The sequence below is a fragment of the Carettochelys insculpta genome, chromosome 2 (assembly GCF_033958435.1).
Source record: "Carettochelys insculpta isolate YL-2023 chromosome 2, ASM3395843v1, whole genome shotgun sequence".
NCBI classification, from domain to species: domain Eukaryota; kingdom Metazoa; phylum Chordata; order Testudines; family Carettochelyidae; genus Carettochelys; species Carettochelys insculpta.
This window is the reverse complement of record NC_134138.1, coordinates 20,009,243-20,033,642: the sequence shown is the minus strand read 5'-3', so window position 1 is coordinate 20,033,642 and position 24,400 is coordinate 20,009,243. Positions and strand designations below refer to the sequence as shown.

Sequence of the window (24,400 nt, the reverse complement as noted above, 5' to 3'; positions counted from 1 at the left end):
GGAGAGGGGGAATTTTCTATTGTTTTCCAGGGGAGCAGCAGGGTGCTGAGTGCATCTGAAAATCTGTCCATTTCATTTAGATCCCTAGATAAGATTTGAGCTCTTTAGAAAATCTGACCCTGAAGGTCCTTGTAGTGTACATACAAATAATTCTGGACTTTTTGAAATGTATACAGAAAGACCTGAGCTGGGACATTGGAACCCGGAATGAAATTCGTATTTACCGGTGCTTGGGTGAATTTGGAGATAGAGTTTTAATTTAGACCCATCTCTGAGATGAACAGTCAAAGAGTTCCTCCCAATCTCTCAGAGGCATTGAAGATCAAGTACATAAGTCACTGGTAAGGTAATTTTTAAATCAAACTTCTTTACTGGTCTTAGTGTAGCATGTAAAATTTTGTCAGAGCTGGCTGAAATAACTGATGATGAGTCACTGGAGACAGTGTCATTACCAGCATTCCCTCTAATTTTTTTCCATCCCTGGGCAGAATAAATTTTGTTATGTGCACTGAGGCATGTGCGGGTATGCACCACCAATATAAACACATGCTGCCCACTCTGGATGGACGTGAGCAAGGTGGCACCTGAACACCACTGAACGGCTGCCCAAGTGCTCAGCTTACAGGGAACACTGGTCATTAGGTTAAAGGGCTAACTCTTCAGCCCATTAGGCAGCTGGCCTTACATGGGGTCCATGGCCTAATGTGGGGGCTGCTCCAACTTGCACAGACAGCCAATTGTCACTTATGGGTGGGCAGGATTGCCAGAGCACATCCCACTTCATCTCTACCCAACAGGCCTCTTTCTATGCTCTATGCTGCAGGGAGCTATAAAACTTCCCCAGCCCTTTTCCTGAATCCTGAAGCAGCGGAAAAGGATAATCTCTTATAACATTCACATTGAATGCAGGTCAGAATTCACCAGTCACTGGGACGTATGGAGAGGCAGACAGGGAAGTCCCAGCACTACTGCTCAGCTACTGTGGTTTGCCAGGAGACAGTTTTATGCATGGCTGGGCTCACAGCAGCTCTCTGATTACACTGTGATGTCTGGACTTTGGCTATAGAAAAAAGATCCTTTTTGTTCAAGTGGACTCATTTTATCTCGTCACTTTTACGGAATGATTTCAATGCCGCTTCTTTTACTTGTCCCAGAGCCACTGGCAAACATTTGTGCATTATATTTGTTTTCTCTCGTTCTGCTGTGTGGGGGGTATGTTTACCCTGCAATCAAAAGCCTACCGCCGGTCTGTGCCAGATGATTCAGGCTCATAAGGCTGAGGCGAGGGGGCTCTTAAATTCTGACGGAGATATTTGGATTCGAGCGACAGTCCAGGCTCTAAAACCTTGCAGGGTGGGAGGTTCCCAGAGCTCAGGCTGCAGCTGTACCCAAAACATCTACCCCCATAATTGGTGTGGGGGGGTTCCCAGGGGGCCACATGCATGAGTCATTTCCAGTGAGTATGGGGGCAGTTCTGCCCCTCCCCATCAGCAGCATAGCCTGAGAGTGCTACTCCTAGGCTTCACAGCTCCAGGGGAAGGGGGAAATGCCCCCTGCACCTACCGGAATCGGCACAGTGCTTCCAAGGGAAGAGGCGGGGGGGCAGAGCAGGGGTGGGAAAGGGGCAGGGCGGGGCAGAGGCAGGGAAGCAGTGGGGCATATGCAGAGCAGGGGCAGGCAGAGACACTTGGACAGTGCACCCCTGTAATCCCCACACCAGTCGCCTCTGTACTACACCACAAATAGGCTTTTCGCCCCAGCCCTACAAACACGAGTCAGCTGGCGAGAACCAGCAGTGGGTGTCTAATTACAGCATAGACATACCATGAAAGACCCAGACAAACAATAGAGTGAACTGACTTCAGCATATGCTCAGAGCTCTTCCATGCACACAGTAAGCTCAAGGACCTCCAGAGGAAAGGAATTCCTTTCTCCAAACCTTTGAAGGATAGCCATCTTACCCATTGCTCGCAGTGCTATCAGGCACCATCTCTTCAGACAGATGTGTGACGTGTAAGCGGATGGCATCTCTTTAATGAGAGCTTGAAATCAGCTGAATATTGCAGAATGAAATAAAAGTGGTACAGAGACCTTTATGTCCCAGCCCAGGTAGACAATTTCACGCTAGCAGTGTGGGTGTTGTGGCACTGGGGGAGACTTCGGCTGGCCGCCTGAGGGGCAGGTAGGCTTGAGAATCTGAACAGCCACACTGAGCTTTCTAATGATCTCACTCAAGCCTACGAGCAAGTCTGTCCACCTTGGGTGGGAGGGAGACATCTAGACATACCCATAGGGGTTGGATTTTCCAAAGTGCTTAGCTTAGAACGATCCATCCACTAAAGTCAATGGGAGTTTTACTAATTATTTCTGTTGGAGCAGAATTAGGTCAATGGTGATTGGGTGTTACTGAAAATTCCCTCTGAAATTATAGGACCAGCAATTTCCCACCCCCTTCTCCCACTATTTTCTCCTGTTCCCAGTGTAATCGTAATCTGTTAAGTGCTGATAGTGCACCATGTTCTCAACTGTGCACAAAAATACAGCCACTGCTTGAAGACCAGCAACTCTTTGCACACAGGCCACTAAATCAGGGTGCATGATGGGATACGTTAACCTTCCACTGAGCTCACAAGGATTCATAAGCTGCTGTGGGCCCACTCAGCCCTGCCTAGCTACTCCCACCCATGCTATCCAGTAAAGAAGGGGCAGTTAAAAGCGAAGGAGGAGACTTCATGTGGTGGTTGGTGAGAAGAACAGACCTCCTATACATTGCTGAGGAAAAGAAACAGCCCAGGGCCTCTCTAAAGGCCACAGTCTGCCACAGCCCGCTGGAGCAAGTAGGCCTGGCTCAAAACCACTGAGTTTAGTTTTCTTTGTCTACCTATAAAACAGCAACTGTCCCAGGCTGGGCTGCTGGGGAGACACCAGAAGGGCCTCCTAGCCTGTTGCAGAACCTCAGCCTGGGAGGGACACTGGGAAGTGCCTCAGTATGCTCTAGAGAGTTCTTACACCTGATATGAGCCTGCCCTGCACAGTGGCTGGGACCCTGAAGAGTCGCCAATGGCAATGAGTTTTCATTGCTCCTGAATTCAATTGAGCAATGTGAACAGCATGACATTGCAGTCCCAGTCTACTTACCAACAGCAGCAACCAGTCTCCTGAAACAGTTTCATATTCCTTGAAAGTTGTTAGGATGGCTAAGATCAAACACCCCAGCACTATCAGAAATCTGGATGAACATAAAAGGAGAAAAGGGGCATCGTTACTACTGCATCCACTTAAAAACAGATGGTTGAAAAAACCCCACAGGGCCTGAAAGGGGTCAGCAACCATGGTCAGAGTGAGATGGGATGCCACTGGGATCAAGGGTTCGGAGCCTGGGGGAGTCACGAGCAGTGTTGCGTTGAGACTAACCTGCCCTTCCCATAATGTTAAGTGGGAAGGGGACCCTGGCTTGATCCCAGAGTTCTGGAGCCCTGGTGTGGAAAAGGGGTTCACAGCATGGGAAACGTGAAGATAGTTATATTCTCACTGCCTCTGACCCATGAGAGAAGAAGTTTGGCAGACAGAGGACAGCGTCTCATTGAGAGGTACCTTTTATGGGTATTACCTCCCGCAAAAGGATTTAACTTACCGAGAGCGTTCTAGTGTTACCACCATGATGGGCACATTAGAAAGGCATATAATAATGCTTACTAATAAAATGGCATTGCAATAACAATAAAGCAAATCCACTTGGTGTGTATTAAAAGCCAAGAAACATTAACTTAACATTTTGGAGCAATTAATATTCTGGCACCAATAATATCATCTAATGCTTTTCATCAGCAGATCTCAAAGTACTTTATAAAGGAGGTCAAAAGCCCATGAAGACATTCATAATGCACAAACCGTGCTTGCACAGAAAACTTTAGTGCTCTCTTTTTTTCTTTTTTATAATGCAGATATGATGGCGTATGCACCCCTACATAGGCTCCAAAGGGTGATAGGGGCCTAAGAGAGCAATTGTGCTAACTGGTTGCATCTGGAGGGTGGGTGAAGATTAATGAATGATGAAGAAGCTGAGTGATTAACATGAACAGAGCAAGTAGAGAGAAGAAAGGGGCGGATTCTCACAAAAGGAAGGACTGGGGAAGTATGAAAACTGCATTTTTATGCTGAGAAAATTCAGTTTGTTTGAAATTTTATGATCTCAGGATTTGAGCCTTTATCTATCATCTTTGGAAAATCATGGGAGACAGGAGAGACTCCAGAAGACTGGAAAAGGGCAAATATAGTGCCCATCTATAAAAAGGGAAATAAGAATAACCCAGGAAACTACAGGCCAGTCAGCTCAACTTCAGTGCCAGGAAAGATAATGGAGCAGGTAATTAAAGAAATCATCTGCAAGCACTTGGAAGGTGGTAAGGTAATAGGAATCAGCCAGCATGGATTTGTAAAGAATAAATCTTGTCAAACTAATCTGATAGCTTTGTTAGGATAACGAGCCTTGTGGATAGGGGAGAAGCAGTAGATGTGGTCTACCTAGATTTTAGTAAAGCATTTGATACGGTCTCTCATGATATTCTTATCAAAAAACTAGGCAAATTCAATTTAGATGAGGCTACTATAAGGTGGGAGCATAACTGGCTGGATAACCGTACCCAGAGAGTAGTTCTTAATGGTTCTCAATCCTGCTGGAAAAGTATAAAAAGTGGGGTTCCGCAGCGGTCTGTGTAAGGACCGGTTCTGTTCAATGTCTTCATCAATGATTTAGATATTGGCATAGAAAGTATGCTTACTAAGTTTGCAGATGATACCAAGTTGGGAGGGGTTGCGACTACTTTGGAGGAAAGGGTCATAATTCAAAATGATCTGGATAAATTGGAGAAATGGTCTGAGGTAAACAGGATGAAGTTTAATAAGGACAAATGCAAAGTGCTCCACTTAGGAAGGAACAATCAGTTTCACACATACAGAATGGGGAGAGGCCGTCTAGGAACAACTACAGCAGAAAGGGATCTAGGGATTATAGTGGACCACAAGGTAAATATGAGTCAACAGTGTGATGCTGTTGCAAAAAAAGCAAACATGATTCTGGGATGCATTAACAGGTGTGTTGTGAACAAGACACGAGAAGTCATTCTTCTGCTCTACTCTGCCCTGGTTAGGCCTCAGCTGGAGTATTGTGTCCAGTTCTGGGCACCACAGTTCAAAAAAGATGTGGAGAAACTAGAGAGGGTCCAGAAAAGAGTGACAAGAATGACTAAAGGTCTAGAAAATGTGACCTATGAAAAAAAGCTTGAAAGAATTGGGCTTGCTTAGTTTGGAAAAGAGAAGATTGAAGGGAGACATGATAGCGGTTTTCAGGTATCTAAAAGGGAGTCATAAGGAGGAAGGAGAAAACTTGTTCTTCTTAGCCTCTGAGGATAGAACAAGAGGCAACGGGCTTAAACCGCAGCAAGGGAGATTTAGATTGGACATTAGGAAAAAGTTCCTAACTGTCAGGGTGGTCAAACAGTGGAATAAATTGCCAAGGGAGGTTGTAGAATCTCCATCGCTGGAGATATTTAAGAACAGGTTAGATAGACATCTATCAGGGATGGTTTAGATAGTACTTGGCCCTGCCATTGGGGCAGGGGGCTGGACTCGATGGCCTCTCAAGGTCCCTTCCAGTTCTAGTGTTCTATGATTCTATGATTCTATGTTTGATAAACTAATTTGGAAGCGGCATATAGTTAATATCAAGAGTAAATGTAAAGAGAGCATAAATCTGCTCCAAAGCAGTGTTGGGAACAAGAGCAGTGCAGATAAGAACTTGCTGATGATGCTGAATAAGGCAGTAAAAAGCCCAGTTCTAGATTAAGGATGCTGAACATTCACTTCAGCTTGCAAATCAGTGGTTAAACAATCAGAGTTGAATCAAGCCAAAGTTTGGATCAAATGTGTAACGAGCATTATTGCACCTTTGTGTGTGAAGCAGACAGCTGGCAGAGCAACACCTATACATTTGGGGATGGAATTATTAGATTTAACCTTTTGGGTTCAGGTGAATGGAAACAGCGAATAAGAGTACTAAACAAATATATGAGGTCTGCGGGGAATTAAGTAGATAAGATGGAACTGGGTGCCAGGTACTCCCACATGCTAACAAGGAAGAAGGGAATGTGGGTGAAAAGGAAGGACGGGAAGAGCTTGAAATCTTCAGCCATGAGGAGTCAGGCTATACCTGGACAACGGTCTCTCCACTTGTTGATTTGGAATTATATGAAAAAAGCAGAACTCTCAAATCTGACTGGGATGCTGGCAGACAAAGTGACACCTTATGCCAATGTCCCTACACCACACTGAACACGTACAAATACACAGTTGGAAACCAATGTGGCTCACCTGTGTGTTAGGGTTATCAAAATAGATATTAAGAGTTCTGATCATGTGTTTAGATTTTATGGACTGCTACTACACTAGTCCAGCACTTTCTGGTCTGGCAACATCCGTGGTCCGAAATGATTTAAGTTAGCGGAATTTCCACTTACCAGGGATGTGACCAAGTTTCTTGCAGTTCCATAAAGTTTGTTTACAGCCACCAGTTCTGGCTCTCAGTGTTCTGTATTGTTATTTAGCTGTAATTTACCACCATATGTCTTTTAAGAACCCAGTAAGCAGTGGAAGTGTTGGTAATGCTTCTAGAAAATATTGACCTCCTGTGGTTCAGCAAATTTTATGGTTTGACACTGGAAGGGACCCGAGGGTGCTGGACTACAGAGGTTCATCCTGTAGGATGCTTTGCATGTTAATCCTATTCATAATATTTGTTTCTCTTTGTGATACTGCATCCCATATTCTTCACTGAGCTGTAATTATGATATAATTATGACATAACTGAATGTATTTTATGCAAGATAGGTTATGTGAGAGATCACTGAAAAGCTTATTATTCACTGCATATGATTACCCTGTTTGTATGCATGCATCACTTTTGCATCTGAAGTTAGGAATATTAACTATATATCTGTATTGCTAATGTGTTTACACCTGGGGAATACTCATTAGATAAAAGACAATGTCTAGATAGCTGACTGGGAAGTGCCCATTCAGGTTAATGAGCCATTAGGGAAACAAATAACCCTTAAAAGAAGCAGGTCTGTAGCACCTTGAAGTTTAACAAATTTAACTTTTTTGTGTGTGAGTGTGAGGAAATACAATATGTAAAAAGCTTTCCTGGTAAGACCTACTTCCTCAGATGACTGGAGCAGACACTTATAATCCAGGGTTTATATAGCCAGGAGGGAGAGGAGAGTGATGAAAGGAGGGGAAAGTAGGGAGAGGGGGTGTTACCTGTCACCAGCAGAGGAAGCAAATTAAGTTACACAAGATGTATCCCATGCCTGAAAACATCAAAAGTGGGGAAATTGCCCTTGTAATGCATAAGATAGTTGAGCTCCCTGTTAAGGCCTGATTTTAAAAAGCATCAAATTTTCAAATGAGCGCCAATTTAGATGTAGCCCTCTGTTATCTTGTGGTAAAATTCTTTTGTAGAAGAATGGGTACTTTTAAATCCATTCTTGAGTGTCCTGGGAGGTGAAAGTGTTCCTCTATAGGTTTATGTCCATTCCAATCCCCTATGTCAAATTTATGTCCATCCATTCTTTGGCACAGAGACTGTCTGGTTTGTCCACTGTGCATAGCAGCGGGGCGTTGTTGGCACGTGATGGCATATACCACATTAACAACAAGAAGCCCTGTGGCACCTTATAGACTAACAGATATTTTGGAGCATAAGCTTTCATGGGCAAAGACCCGCTTCATCAGACACGTCTGATGAAGCGGGTCTTTGCCCATGAAAGCTTATGCTCCAAAATATCTGTTAGTCTATAAGGTGCCACAAGACTTCCTGTTGTTTTTGAAGATACAGAGTAACTTGGATACCTCTCTGATACTGTATCACATTAGTGGATGTGCAGGTGTATGAGCCCTCTGATGGTGTGGCTGATGTGGTTAGCTCCTGTGATGGTGTCTCTTGCATAAATATATGCACAAAGTTAGCAGCAGGATTTCTTGCAGGGACAGCTTCGTCCTTAGGTGGAATATTGGTGTAAAGAGCTTCTATAGTTATAGTGGTGAGGATGGTGTTTTCAGAAAGACTACGAATGTTCTGTAGTTTCCTCAGAAAGTCTGTGGTGTCTTAAAGACAGCTAAGAGTGCTGGTAGCATAGGGTTTGAGGAGGGAGCCAACAGAGCAGGATAATCCTGCTGTAAGGATGCCAACACCTCAGATGATAGAAGGTTTCCAGTTTTATGGATCTTAGGTAACAGATGGAGTACTCCTGGTCAGGGGACCCAGGAACCTTTCCCTAACAACAAACCCCATTGCCAATTCTTCCTCTAGGTTCACCCTATTCAAAATAATTTGTATCAAGAGAGAGGGCTGTTCGCCCGGGCAGCCTGGCCAAAGCCTAGAGCCAGAAAATCTCTAATCCCTCCCACCCCGAATCCATCTCCCTCTGAACAACAATGAAAGCCACCAGAGAAATCTCATTTGCATGGAAATCTTGCCAGAACATTGTGGCCAAAGCTGGGTTTGTCCACCCCTCCGCACTGTAAAACCAGTATGGGGGATTGCCCCAAAACCTGGCAGATCTCCTGGGAGTCTGAAGTGGGGGGTTGTAGTCTCACAGTGGGATTCTTGGGTGGCTGAAGATATTATGTAATTAAAGACTAGATCATAATGCATACACAGAAGGAAAACAAATTAAGGTTGTATAAGTAACATTAATTCTGGCATTTTTCAATTTTTAGTGCTCAGTTTTGCACACGTATTAATGTATGGTGAATACTTGTAGCCATGTTGGTCCCAAGACATTAGAGGGAAGATGGATGAGGTAATACTATCTTTTACTGGACCTACTTCTGCTATTGAGAAAGCCAAGCTTTTGTACCACACAGAGCTCTTCTTGAGGTCTTGGAAACTTACTCCAAGTCTCACAGCAAAATGCAAGGTAGAAGAGATGGTTTAGTGCAGGGGTCTGCAATCTGCAGTTCTTTAAAGACTTGTTTGTGGCTCCTGACACTATAATTGCAAAGTTAAAAAAAGAAAACCCTCCTAATTATTTTTGATAAGCAGTGGATGTCTCAAAGCCCAAAACATGAACAACTCACATCTAAATAGCAAACTCTATGTGATCTTGAAATGTTGGATAACTCCCACTAGATTTGGGAATGAAAGTCAGTGCACAGTGGTACAAACATACATGTAAAGTGTGAGGAAATAGGATACGTAAGTTTGTGAACATCCTACAGTAAACAAGTATCACATTACAAATTGTGTGTGCGCTGTTCTTAAAACAGGGGTTACAAAAGTATGGTTTGACATTATTTATTAAGGACTGTCTCATAATCACATTCATTGCAGCTCTGGAATTAGAGTTTTTTACTGAATTGGAAAAAATGGCTCTTCTTGCTATTTTGGTTCATAGAATCATAGAATCCAAGGGCTGGAAGGGACCTCAGGAGATCATTGAGTCCAGCCCCCTGCAGAAAGCAGGATCAGCCCCAACTAAGTCATCTAAGCCAGGACTTTGTCAGGCTGGGTCTTAAAAACCTGTAGGGGTGGAGATTCTACCACCTCTCTAAGTAACACACACCAGTGTTTCGCCACCCTCCTAGTGAAACAGATTTTCCTAATATCCAACCTACAGCTCCCCCTCTGTAACCCAGTGATTACACAATTGTTAATGGGCCACTCTACCCTGAATGGTCCCTTAAAAGTAATCAACAGATATTGTGTTACACTGATCTCATCATGTTAATCATTTCATTTAACTTGTCTGTGCTAAGCATCACTCCGCCAGGTTTACATGCCATCCTTTCAATTTATCCTTTACAGGGCCAGCAGGCAGCAGCCAGATCGCTTTGCTAGTGTCTAACTATTCCTTGCTGGGGGTCCCTCTTTGCTATGTTTCTATGCAGCAGCCCTGGTGAAACATTGTGGGTAGTAATAAGGTATTTTGGTTAGAGTTTGCCAGCTCTTTGCTGTATTACCCTCTTCAAAGGCAATGTATGTGTCCCATTCGACCTGCTCTACCCAACAGTTTCCATTCCCCGCCCAACTAAAAACCCTGGGCCAGTGCAGGATGCTTCCTGAGGTCCAGAGATGAGGAGGATTATGTGAAGAAGGCAGCTGATCGCCCTACCCTTTTGTACATCAAGAAGGAGATTCCTATACAGAACGTCTCCTCCTTGATGGATCTCGGGGAAATCAGCCGAGTCTTAACGTATTTCTTTAAACTCAGTGTTTTCTTTTAAATCCACACTGCAGCTATCCAAGATTTTCCTCCACCAATTGGCATCCTGCAGCACCTTGCACTGTTGCTTCACAGCAAGTCCGTGATGATGGAGATGTAGGTGCTGCAAACTTGACACACTGTATACCATTTCTACTTCAGTCTAACGGGATATCTCAGAAATTGGGGGTGTCACAGCTCAGCTGATATTGATCAGTGCAGTTCTAATGAAATACATTGATGCAGTTCTGTTGAGACCTGTGCAGCATCTGTCCTGGAGCACTTCTCCTCGCCTTTCATTTACTAAGATAAACATTTAATGATACATGTTGAAAATATTCAAGGGGCATTACTTTTGCAGAAGTCTGTTACTTGGGAGCCCTGCCCTGCAAGAGCACTGCCATCAACAGAAGTGTCACAGAACGGGAGGTTGCAGGGTTGGGGCCCACGTTCTCTTACCGTGCAGCTTAAATATAAACTAAATGGCACAATATGATTTTTATTCCTCTAAAAACCTCACCCACATGGTAGTGTGTGCTTTGTTTTACCCACTAGAGAGCGCCAAAGCTCCTTAGAGTGAAACGATACTGCTCTCTCCTGGAATTTCTTTCCGCACAAAAACCTCATTCTAAATGTTCAGATTGTTAAATCCACAGGGAAAGAAAAAAGCAGTCAAGTAGCACTTTAAAGACTAACAAAATAATTTATTAGGTGAGCTTTTGTGGGACAGACCCACTTCTTCAGACAATAGCCAGACCAGAACAGACTCAATATTTAAGGCACAGAGAACCAAAAACAGTAATCAAGGTGGACAAATCAGAAAAAAAAAATTATCAAGATGAGCAAATCAGAGAGTAGAGGGGCAGAAGGGGGAAGGGAGGGAAGCCAAGAATTAGATTAAGCCAAGTATACAAAAGAGCCCCTATAGTGATCCAGAAAATTCCAATCTCTGTTCAAACCACGTGTTAATGTGTTGAATTGAAAGGCAAAGTCAAAAAAGCTTTTAAAAGTAGATTTCCTTCCTGTAAAGCTAAGTGACAGCAACTAGTTAGTAAGGCCTCCACCTCCCTCTTCTTCAGACACATTCTTAAAATCTCTTTGCTTCAGTGACCAAAGCAACACCACTGCAGGCAAGCCCAGAGAGCCTGACAAATGGCCTCTAAATGGGCTGGGTCAGCAGTATCCTGCTCAGATACCAGCCTTCTGGATTTTCAGCACTAGGCAATCTTTTCCTAAGAGCATGGTAACTAATTTGTTTGGCTCCCTGCTGCCCAAATTCAGAAGAGCTGCCACTCCTAACTCCCGCATGTGCAGCCTTGAAAGAAAAAGGCAATGTAGGCAATAGCTCCCTTCTGGTGCCGGGACAAGCTTCAAATAGTCTTCTTAGAGGAGAAGCCTAGATGTCTTGATTACTACATGGGCCATCTGCAATGGAGCTATAAAAGCAAAAGTGAAGCTGATAAAATATTAGCCACCTGGGGTTGGTTTATCTTCTCCCCCCATAGCTTGTTGACACCTGGAACAGCCTCTGGTGGGTGTAAACATATGACATGTAAACAGTGAAACTTGATGGGGTGAAAGAGCCCAGATACGAATAAGTATGAGAGAAGTAGCCGTGTTAGCCTGTAGCTTTAAGAACAACAAGAAGTCTTGTGGCACCTTATAGACTAACAGACATTTTGGAGCATAAGCTTTTGTGGGCAAAGACCCACTTCATCAGATGCATGAGTGGGCGCAGTGGGGCAAAGTGCTGAATAGCCCTTGTCAGCTCTGGCCATCCCTTTCACTGGGACCCCATTCCTTAAATACCTCTCTGAACCACCCCACCCCTCCGTGCATCTGATGAAGCGGGTCTTTGCCCATGAACGCTTATGCTCCAAAATATCTGCTGGTCTATAAGGTGCCACAGGGCTTCTTCTTGTTCTGAGATAAGAAAAGGTACAAAAGAGGAGCCAGAACGCTCAAATATGGTATGCTTGGAAGGACTACCTTAATCCTCAGCCTTAAAAATATTTTAGAAATGAAACACACCAGTGGTGCCAAATTTCATTTGTTGGAAGTTGAACCTGAGGAGTTTGACTTGGTTTTTACCAAAGCACAAACCTGAGGACTGGAACTTGTTCTAAGCTCTTCCAAAACACAGTCAGATCCCCAATCTTTGAGAAACTTCTGCAGCAGATTTAGACCAAATTTGGGTGCATTAACAAAGTCTGAAAACAATGAACAAACCATTGCTTCCCCCATTAGTAGCCACAGGAGAGAAGCTCACCCTCACATCAAAGGAGGCTTTGAGCAGAGGAGTCAGTCATTCCCATAGTACTAACCCTCTTCCCTGGATTCTGCAAAGTCAAGGATCTACAACTGGAGAGGGAGCAGTCCTGGGACTACACACGACAGGGACTCCTCTGCTTCATGGGGAATTCCTAAAAACGTACAGTCTGAGGCCATGTTAGTATTTCCCTTGCATGCCTTTCCAACCAGGGGAGCTTCCCGGGGCTGCATCGTGCTGGATTTCTGTAGCTCAGCTACAATATGTAAGGTTGAGGGGGTGGAACTCAGAGCTTCTGTATTTTCTTCCCACACTATGTTTTCTTATCTTGACTCTTTAGATGGACCTGCAGTTTTGCCATGTTGGCAGACACACCAGGGATTTCTACAAAGAAAAGCAGGAGCTTGACATGCTCTACAGCTTGAACAAAAGAGTCAGACCTTAGCTGGGGATGTAACAGACTCCATCCTGTCGTCTGTGCATAGCACACATTGCAGTAAATCAGAACAGGAAAAACAACACAGGCTCCCTTTCCAAAGCAACCTACGTGTCTCATAAACAACATAAAAAGCGCAGCCTTCACTCAAAAGTGATCAAAAAGTCTCTTGTTCATTCATCCTCTTCACTAGCATTAGTTCACCAGCGCTGCCCAGATCACAAGGACAGTGGAACCATGAGTCAAAGCCAGAGGGCCTGACAGCCACTGTCGGCCCTGGGGCAAAGTGGGAAGGGGTCCTGGCTCTGTGCCTCTGGAAGGAGTGTGACCAACAGTGGAAGGGGCAGGGCCAAAGTCAGTCACCCTCAGAGCCACCAGGACCAGAGTGCTGGGCCCTCCACAAAATGGCTGCACAAAATGGCTAAGCAGCGCTACCGGAACGTCAAAGGGACCTGGAGTGACCCAGTCCCCTTGATAGGTCAGTTTCCAGAGCAACTGCCACCATCCCCCACCGGCCATCGGTGGGCCTGGACAAACCTACTTGTCTCCTGGGAGAAAGTGCTTTTCTCACAATGCAGGACACACAGCCGGCTCTTTTAGGTTTACACTACCCTGACTGCTTATTGCGAAAGCGGAGGACAGACGGACAGAGGAAATGATCTAACCCGGCTTCTTCCATTCCCACTAGGCCAGTTTGGTTCAAGTGCTGCTTGGGAAGGTTGTGCATTTGAGGCACACAAGACAATGCGGATAAAATATGAAACAATATGAACCTTAATTTAAAAGTAAACTAGATTTTGTGGCACATGTGAGGAGACTGTGCTCTTTCAACCTCCCCTGATCTCAGACCGTCAGTTCTGAAGTACAGCTGAGGTAAAAAGCGTGGGGCCACTGCTTTGCAGAATTAACAAGAAACATATTCCCCTCTTCCACTCCCCACCCCCAGGTCTCAGCTGGAGGCAGCAGTACAGAACGACAGGAGGAGACCTTATACTGCCTAAATTGCTATGGGAAGCATAAGCATTAAGAGCTCTTGCTACAAAAGGACAAGGTGACAAAGTTTTAAACACACTTCAGGAGTGGTCTGTCAATCAGTTATTGCTGGAAGTCACACCATAGCCACCCACCAAGACATTTCAGCAGCACTGGTGGGATTATTCCCTTGAATTGGGGATGCATCCTGTTTAGGGGAGCTGGGATTTGAGAACTGGGCTACTTTGCCCTCTCTCCTTTCTCCAGACAACCGTACTCAAGGACAGCTGAAGATCATCCTTTTGATATGATACAGCTATGCTCCATCCTCACCTCCAATCTGCCATCGCTTATGAATTAATTAGAGGGTCTGGGAAGGCAAATTAATCATATCCTTCTTGAATGCAAACCTCAGATAAGCAATTCAAAGATCTTCATAGCACAAGAACTCTGATTTACACACCTAATGGTATTGTACCTATGTAAATCTGACTTGACTTTAAAGTATTTCTTTCACTCTGCATTACCATAAGCAATTAATCACTTTTCAGGAAGTCAGGAGGATCATCCATAAGCAAGCAATATTTAATTTGAAATCTGGAAGTTGAAGTCTTTGGAGGAGGTTATCAGCATTCTCCAGAGCAGGCTGATTACATTCCTAAAACGTTTCACCAGTGTCTCCAGCAATGTTGTCTGACATAATATACGATAGCTCCATTTGCTCACTTGACATGTTACTATCTCTGATTGTATTATCCCTGTTTAACTTGGCTGTTTCAAATAAAGACAATTCTGTCCAACTTCCAGGAGAAAACATAACATGATGTGGTTAGGGTTTTTTATTTTATTTTATTTAAAGGGAAGATCTCCATTAAGGCAATTCCATCATCTCAAAATTTGAAATCTTTAATTTATTAAAAATGAAAACTGATTTCATAATTCTGTGCTAAGACTCAACCCAGCAAAGTACTAAAGCAGGTGCTTAATTTTACTCACATGAGCAGTTCCATCAGGTTTAGTAGGACCACTTGTGTTAAAGTTATGTGTATCCTTACGTGCTTTGCTGAGACTTATTACAAGAACAATGAAGAACTCCTGGCACTTTTCAAGGCTCAATCTAACTATGTTGGGTTGGTCCCTACCATACATTTTCTGGTTCTTTTCCTAGCCTTGTTTTAAACATCCCAAATGGTGGCCCTTGCACCACAGCCCCTGGGAGCATCTTCCACAGCTGAATACATTTTACTATTAGATAGATTTCCAGAAGCGTCTTTCAATGGTTCACCATCCTCTGCTGTTATTTGACTCTTTTAAATCACTCCCCATTAGCCATCCCACCCCGCTCACTAAATATTTGTGTAACTCTTTTCACAGTTCCTCATGAGTTAGTTGACCTGCTCCAGGGACTAAGGTGGCCAGAATTAAAGGTACTACTACTGGTACAGTCTCCTCAGTGATGTATGGAAAGGAGCTAGCACCTCCCTGCTTCATTACCTGATGTTTCTATGTATGAAGCCCAAAATTACACAGTCCATTTTTGCTGCATATGGCACTGCACACTGTCTCTAATTCACTCACAGCTACCATCCCCAGTTCTTTATTTATTATTTTTCACACATTACACATCTCATAGTGTTGGAAGGGACCTAAGGAGATCATCAAGTCCAGTCCCCTGCCCTCTTGGCAGGACCAAGCACCATTTTTTTTTTCAAATATATATTTGCTCCAAATCTTTAAATGGCCCCCTCAAGGACTGAGCTCACAACCCTGGATTCAAGCAGTCCAATGCGCAAACCACTGAGCTATCATCCCAACTTACACTGTCTGCTTTGGTTCTTAGGCAACAATCCTGCATCTGGCTGAAATTCTACCTCTCACATGCACAGAACCGTTTCACAGGTCCTAGAACGGAATGTGTAGATGACACTCACGTTATCAGGATTCAAGGGCATTTCAGCTTCTGGCTTTGCCTATCACTTGGGATTCCATTGTTGGCAACAAACAATTCACCTGGAAAACTCTGATTTCCTTCTTTACAAAAATAGAAACAGCTCGTCCAGTCTATGATGCATAAAGAACATTTCCCAGGTTTTGGCTAGGCTAATTTCACATATGCCAGTCAAGGGGGTCTCCACTGTTTCCCAGCAGATTATGTTGCAGTGTAAAAACACTTTAAGATGTCATCCTGATGCGTAGCCCAAATTTTACCTCTCTGGATCTCATCCTATTACCCCAACGATGCCCCATTTATCCAGCATGATCAACTCCTCTTCCTCTTTGCACCTTTCAATCATGCCCCCAGTTCAGCTCTTGTTCAGACATATAATATCGTCATGAGCAAGGTCCCCAAACAGTCATGAGACTGTCTTAAAAATCATGAGATCTTTGGGGAAAAAAATGAACATTGGGTGTTTTATGCCTACTTCTTTATGATTCATGCACTCTAAATTCTCCACAACCACAAGGGGCTAGTAAATTGCTTTTATTTTTAATAAAAGCTGAGATCCTCAATACATTTTGGAACTGGGACCTGCAGGACCCTTCGTAAAATAGACTGAGCCAGTCACACTGAGTTTTCAAGTAATTTATACTATCAACCTATTTATGGCAAAAACCTGGGTGAAGTTTACTTGCAAAGACAAAGTGTTAAAGAGTTTAATGGAAACCACTGCACTTTAATTTGCTTGAGCTATTTCAGTCACTGTGACATTTTAAAAATAAACACATTAACACCAAGCTTGCTTTTAACATTATTAAGCACATCTCAAGGTCCCCACTTTAAGTTCAGGCTAAACAGCTGTAATGAGGAGCTGGATGTAGTTTATCTAACGTCCAATGATTCAACATGCCCCTAGTACGGAGCATGTAATTAAGTCCTGACATACACCAGTATCTGACTTAGAGGGCTGGCTGGGAATATTTCGCACATCAACCTCTTGAGAGAACTTGTGTTCCCTCCTCATTTTGGAATGTCACACTTAATCCTTGCATATAAAGTCCTTCTGAACCAAAACATTTAGGCAATAAATTCTTTGTCTCATGGCATGCAGTACTGGAGAAGAGGCATGACCTTTCCTGCCAGGATTTCCTCAGTATGGATTGGTAACATTATGATCAGCTCATGAATTCAACTGTTTCTTTCTGTGCCATCCCAAGATCTGACTCCACTGCTTTCTCTCTTTTTAATTCAATCTTTGATGATTTAAAAAAAAAATACTCAAAGACCTGGTAGGGAAGTACTTAATGAGATCTTCTGAAACTACTTGTACGAATGTATGCAGACACAAGTTTATTATCTCAGCACCTGAAACCTATTGGTTGGTCTTCCTAGCTCAGTTTTTATCAGTAGAGCCCTGCGCAGACATAAAATGGGTATCCACATCAGCAATTTCAAAACTGATCAGTGGATATCCACATTGGTGGATGTGGATATATGTGGATATGAAGCAGATATCTGCAAATTTGCAGGGTTCTAGGTAAAAATTTGGTATCTACATCCGTATCTGCAAAAATAAGCTGCAGGAATCCACATACACCTTGGCGGATGTGGATACCTGCAGATATAAAGTGGATATCCACAGATTTGCAGGGCTCTGTTTATCAGTTGCAGAGTTCAGGAAGCATACTGTGTCCAGCTCAAATCCAACCATTTGTCTTGTAATACAACTTCAATCTTTTCATTTCCAGTTGAAAAGCAGGTTTTTGATGCTTTGGGCATCAGATCCAACAACCTCTTCATGTTATCTTAGTAACAGTCCCTTCCATTAGACATTAGCTGATGTCTCACAGAGCCAGTTTGATTTCAGGGGACATTGGCTCCTCTCCACTAGCTTTCACAGTGCAACAAGCTAAATAAATTGAGCTCGCTCTAACAACTGTTTCAACTAACATTGCTCATTGTTGAAATAAAATTACAAGTATGCCCAGCCCTACATTTCTGTATGAAATCTTCTTCCCTGTTCTAGTTAGGGCTCACTAGAGATACCTTTTCGAGAACTCTACATAATACCATACATTTAAATCCAAGGCCACACTATATTTTGCAAGCACACATGTCAAATGCTGCTCTTAGTTTCTCCAATATAAATAAATCCTTCAAACAGCCCATAGCTCCTAATGAGCCCATACACATAAGCAACTGGAAGGGAGAAGAGACAGATACCTATGGAACTCCACATGACAGGGTTTGAAGAGAGGAGTAGCTGTGTCACATTTCATTAAGAGAAAGCCAGTGCTCAAAGGAGGAAATGAAAAGCAGCACCAGCAAATGGGCCTCAAACCTCTCCAGCCAGAAGGATACAGATCTCCCCACCAGCCATGGGTGCCAGAGCCATACTCTCTGCTACCTATTCCTTTTTCTTTAACTTCCCAAGGTCTCTGTGATAACCCTGAGCTGGGGAGTTCGAGGCAGGCTACAGGATTCCGAGAACTGGAGCAACCACTGGCTATTCTTTGCAAAGACAAAAACAATCTTATGAAGAGTAAGGGGAACATCTCTCCTTGTGCTTAAATATAAAATGTCGCGTGTCTGAGTTGCTGGAGGAGTGAGTGTGGGAAGTCTCAGCTTGGCAGTGACTGTGGTTCTTAAGTAAGAACCTGAGAAAAGCATGAGAACTTCCGAAGCAATTTCAAAAAGGACACAGTGTTAGTGTTGGTAAATATGTGACCAAAACTGTTATAGACAATTAAATTAGCCCATGTGTGTTAAGCCTGGAGGCTAAATTCAGTCATTACAGCATGAAAGTTAGGATTTTAATCCTAATTCGAGTGCAAATTTCAAGATAATCTAAACCATGGCACCAACAGGAACTAGACACCTGGGAGCCTCCCATCTTGCAGGGTCATAGAGCCAAAGCTGCATCCTGACCCTAGAAGTCTATACAGCAATGAAACAATCCAACAGCCTGAACCCTGCAAGCCTGAATCAGCTGGCAGAAACCAGCTGCAGGCTTTTCTTTGCTGTGTAGACATACTCCAAGGCATCTGCATAATACACAGGGGCAATCATATTTATGGGTTCTGTTACAAAGAGGGCTCTGTGTAAATGTAAATAGACAATAAATACAATGCCAGTAGATGGCACTCATGAGTATGAAGCCTACCCATGCTTTGTACCTGCTCTGTGAGGTCAGGGAAGTTTTAGTGCTCTTGAAGAGTTTAAATTTTTCAGCTTTAACTGTACAAGGCCTTCATATTTCTAATGCAATTGGAAATATGTTTTAAGAAATATATGCACTTTATTTTTGTGTGAGTGGGTATGTGTGTCAGATCTGTTCCAACATATAGGGCTTGTCAACAGTGGCAGATTATCCACTGGGACAATGGTGCACATGGAAACATGGGCAACCCCATGCCGCGCCTGCTCTGCCCACTTGGCACTCCTGATGAGGAGAGGGGTTCGGGCTCAGGAGTTTCCTCTGCCTACCCAGTGCTCCTGCCAGGAATTGGAGTTGGGGTTTGAGGACATCGCCTGTGCCCCAGCAGGAGTGCTGGGGGCAGATGGAGCAAGGCAAGCCCCAGCGCCCTGGCAGAAGCACCGACTGTGGGAAACCCACATCCCATGGCACCATTTCTAAGGTAGTAATGCTGGGGAGGGGTAGCGGGTGACTGCAGGTGGAAGGAGTAGGGAGGGGCTCCTACTTGCTCTGGCCCATCTGCTTCTGCCTGACAGCTACACATCCCACAGGCACTAATTTGCTATTTCTGAGACTGCCATCGTACCAGAACGAGCTTGCTCACCATCCCAGTCAAAAAAAGGATTTCCTGGAACGCGTGAAGGAATCTGCCAGATTGTTTTATTCACTGGGTTCCTTACCTCCTTCTCTTCTTTAAAGAATTAACAAAGAAAAGAAGTCATCAAGCAAGCAAACAAAAAATGGAGCACATTAGTGCATTAAGGGCATCAAACCTGAGAAGGAACATTTGGAAAAATAATAAAATGAAAACAACAAAAAAACCATCGTGGGATAGATTCTATACTCACTGAAGTCACAAGCAAATCTCCCATTATGCAGAACTGGAGCCTAATGAAGCACCCCAGCTGAAGGGAAAAGAAAAGGATGTGTGGTTTTAAAGAGGGAAGGCAGGGGGAAGGAGAGGCTATACTGAGTTAGCTAAATCCAAAGCCAACACCTTTCACGTGAAAGCTTCATACTTCAGTGATCTAGATTCTAAGTACAGCTGATGCCTGCTGGATGGTTTTTTTGGGGTAGGTGGTCCTAAATATGACCAGGAGGCACTAATATTGAGAGAGAGAGAGAGAGAAAGAGAGAGAGAGAGAAAGAGAGCATTATCAGCTATCAACTCAGGGATTTCCCTCTTGCAGGCCCTGCAGATGTATGAGAAGAGGAAATGGAAGATCTTACAGTTGGCAAGAAAAACTTCATAAACTGAAATGGCTTAGACTACAGATGGCAAATTGAGACGCCCCTAAGCTAATGAGGTAGCTTCATCTCTAGTTTCCAGCAGACAGATACGTTCAGAATAAGGGGTACTGCTAATGCCGTGAAACACTGGGTAAGCAGATAGGATTTGGTTAGGATTTTATTACAGGAGAGAATTAATTTTATATTTTGTCATAGCAACTTTGAGGAAGCAGGGCCCTGATCCTGAAAACACATTAGAACGCAGTAAATTCTTACAGCTTCATCTGGGGATTTAACAGTAGCATTACTTTCACATTCTGATCCTAGAGCAAGTTCTGAAAAATTAAAGCATATGATTCACGTCTGTTACTCAGGCCAGTTGTCCCAGAACAGGGCCTTGTTGTTGTGTCACCCTTTGGGGGAATTAAAAAATTAAACAGGCTTATATTTTTGGTTTGTCGTGAGGTGATGCAGTGTAATCTCCTCTGTGCCCTCTGAAGCAGAGAAGGCTGCTTTCTATTTTGTGGAGCCTGCTGCAAACTGTGGCTAGGGGTTATCTGCAATTTAGACTCTGTAAATGAGTTAGCAAACTACAGAGGACTTTCCACTGTTTAGCCATTTGTGAAGCTGATTTTTAAAACACGTTATTTTACTAAGTCTTTACTAAGCCATTACGAAAAAGGCTAAGCAAAGCCAGCTTCTCTGCCCTGTGGAAGGAGATTAGTAGTCCATATTTCTGAATTCTCCTCACGAGTGTCATCATTCATTTCTCTAAGAACACTCAAAAAGTCTGTAGCTGTTGGGATGAGAAGCACTTTATCAATTAGGAACTTCTGCAAATACACTACTTAACCAGCTGGAGCTTGAAAGGTGATTGGGAAAATGGAAAGTTGGTGGATATTTTTGGCTGAGTGAAATTCAGAAGGCTATGTAATGTGGCTCCTATACATCTCTCAAGAATGAACCAATCAAATGGTGTCCAAAGAGATAGTTACAACAGAAAAGGGCTTTAATTTAGTGTGCAGTAGTTCTATGAATAAGGTGCACTGTTGGTTGCTGCTGTGGTTTTTGGTTAGGCCCTGGGCATTAGACCTAATGGGATTACAACAACAATACTTATTTTAAACTAGGGATGCTGTCAAAGCTGTACACTTTTGATGAAAAAATGATTTACAAAATAAGCCCTTTCTGTCTTCTACAGTGAACATTAAGGAGATGTTGCTTTAGCCATGCTGCAAACGGGAGTATCCATGTAATGCATAATGCACGATATTTGTTTGCTGGTCTGCTCACCAATAAAACCTGCATAAGTCACTGTTATCTACTGGATGGACCTCACAGATTCTAAGGCCAGAAGGGACAATTGTAATGAATTTGTCTGACCTATAGCATAGGCCATAGAATATCTCCAAAATAGTTTCCACATTCTATCTTTTAGAAAAGGCATACCCCACCCCCAAATCTCTGTGTCTTCTGCAGACTTTATCAGTGATCATTTTTATACTTCCTTCCAAGAACTGATCTTTGTGGGACCCCGCTGAAAAGACACCTGCTCAATGACTCTTTCCTATTTACATTCTGAGACCTATCAGGTAGCCATTTTTTAATTTATTTAACATGGGGCATTCTAATTTCATATCATTCAGTTGTTTTAATCAAAAAGTCACAAGGTAGCAAATCAAATGCCTTATAAAAATCTAAATATATTACCTCAACACTATCACCTTTATCAAATCTGCAATCTCATTCAAAAAGAAAAGGATTAAGCTGGACAGGATCTATTTTCCTTAAACCCATGTTAACTTGCATTACCCTCTTCTCCTTCTTTTCTAATTGAACTCTTTATCACTGCTCCATCATTTTGCCCAGGCTCTATATCAGGTTGACAGGACAATAATTACCCAGGTCACCCTGTTTACCATTTTTTTCAGTACTAGCACATTAGCTTATATTCAGTCTTCTGGGACTTTATCAGTGCTCCAAAGCTTACTGAAAACAATGTTAATGGACCAGTGAGCTCTTCAGCTAGCTCTTTTTAAACTTTTGGATTAGGGTTGATGACTTTCTCAATGCACACCTTGGCCTTCCCCATGCTCTATGGCCCTCCGCCCAGCCTCTTCTCTCAGGCCCTGCCTCCAGCTCATTCCACCCCCCCTCTTTTATTCCATTGCATGCTTTCCCCTATCCTTGCGCACTCGCTCATTTTAACCAGGCTGGGGCAGGGGAGTTAGGGTGTGGGAGGGGGTGAGGGCTCCAGCTGAAGTGTGGGCTCTGGGGCAGAGCCAGGAATGCAGGATTTTGGGTGCAGGAGGAGCCTTCAGGCTTGGGGATGGGGCTGAGGGTTAAAGAGTGAGAGAGGGGCTCCTGTGTGGGATGGAATGAGGGCTCTGGCTGGGTGTGTGGGCTCAGGGCTGAGGTTAAGGATAAGAGGCCTGGGTGCAGAAGGTGACTCCGGGCCAGGACAGAGGGGTTTGGAATGTAGTGGGGTAAGGGCTCCAGTTTGGTGCACAGGGGTGTAGCCAGTGATAAGTAGTTGGAGGAACTGGGCTAGAGCTGAGGGATTCATAGTATGGGAAGGGGCTCAGAGCTGGGGAAGGAGATCAGGGTGTCAGAGAGAGTGAAGGGTGCAGGCTCCAGGCATCACTTACCTCAGCGCAGCTCTAGAGCACCCACAGTGTATCCCACCAACTCTGTACACTACCCTCACCTGCTGCCTCCACTCACAGGCACTGCCCCTGCAACTCACATTGGCTGCATGTCCCAGCTAATGGGAAGTGTGGAGCCAGCATGGCTGCCCACAGGCAGACTCAAACCTGGGACCTAAAGAGCTTAGTGCAAGCACCTCTACAGCTTAAGCTAAAGGGCAGCTGGCTCTCAGCCTAGGCTGTATAGGACACTTATTCTTTCTCTGTGAAGTGGTCTCAGTACCACTACATGGGACAGTTAACCACATCTAGGTGTGTGGGTTACCCCAGCATTCGGGGAGGGGGACAATACATGGAGTCCCCTGGTCATGTGTCCACTTTGGGCCTATGGACATGTCTCTGGTTCCTGGGAGCTGCACAGATCCAGGCAGGGAGCCTGCCCACTCCACAACTGTACTTTTAACAGCCCAGTCAGCTCAGCTGACCAGACCCAACTGGGTCCCTTTGCTGATCAGGTGTTCCAGCTGAAAACCTGGACAGCTGACAGCCCTATGTTGGATGCAAGAGATCTTGGCCCTGCTCATTTTAAAAGGTCTATTTTAGTAACTGCTGTTTAACATCCTCCAGAGATAGTTATCAGATAGAATGTAAGATTTCATTGTGTGTGTGAGCATGTCATTGTTTATCTCCTCAGAGGAGATAAATCCTAAAGCTACTGCACAATAGTTAACTGTTACAGCTAATTAAAAATATTTGGCAAAACACACACAAAACCTGGCTTGCCTAAATCAGTGGTTGTTGATGGGTCATTGCTTAAAGCCAAAATATGGCAATATGGCTGGCATCCTGGTTCACATATCTTACTCCAGAAGTATTCTCACTGAGTTTGAGGGAAGTATGGGCAGTGCTTTTTTAATGCCGGTACTTGCAGGTACTGAGTAGCAGCATCTCAGCAGCCCCAGCTGTGGGACTGGTTGGTGTGGGGGAATGGGGTGCAGGGACCTGACTGAGTACCAGCTCTTCCTTTCTTTTTTTTTTTTTAAATAAAAAAGCACTATCGGTAGCAAAAGTTACTATCCAACATATGTACAGTCTCCAGTCTGGCTCTCACTGATGGAAGGTACAGCATGCACACCTTGGTGAGATACAACACAGATAAGCTCTGTAGGTTTGGTGAGGCTTTCTAATAACAGAGAGTCAATTTTTTCTATATGCCTTAATATCTAGGGTTAGAATTATAGCATGTTCAGCAGTTAATTTAACCTTCAAGGCACTTTAAAAACCCCTCTCTAACTCTCACAAAACCCCTCTGAAAACAAAAAAGCAGTCAAGTAGCACTTTAAAGATTAATAAAATAATTTATTCGGTGAGCTTTCGTGGGAAAAGCTCACGAAAGCTCACCTAAAAATTATTTTGTTAGTCTGTAAAGTTCTACTTGACTGCTTTTTGTT

General features: G+C 43.8%; 1 protein-coding gene across 1 annotated transcript in view; it reads right to left on the bottom strand.

The window, feature by feature from the left end:
- The window catches only part of KCNQ3 (potassium voltage-gated channel subfamily Q member 3), a 249,181-nt gene that overhangs the window by 39,425 nt on the left and 185,356 nt on the right, over positions 1 to 24,400 (bottom strand). The window contains exon 2 of the mRNA XM_074985612.1: positions 3,139 to 3,229. Within this exon, the coding sequence (XP_074841713.1) occupies positions 3,139 to 3,229 (91 nt within the window). The remainder of the gene's footprint in view (positions 1 to 3,138; positions 3,230 to 24,400) is intronic.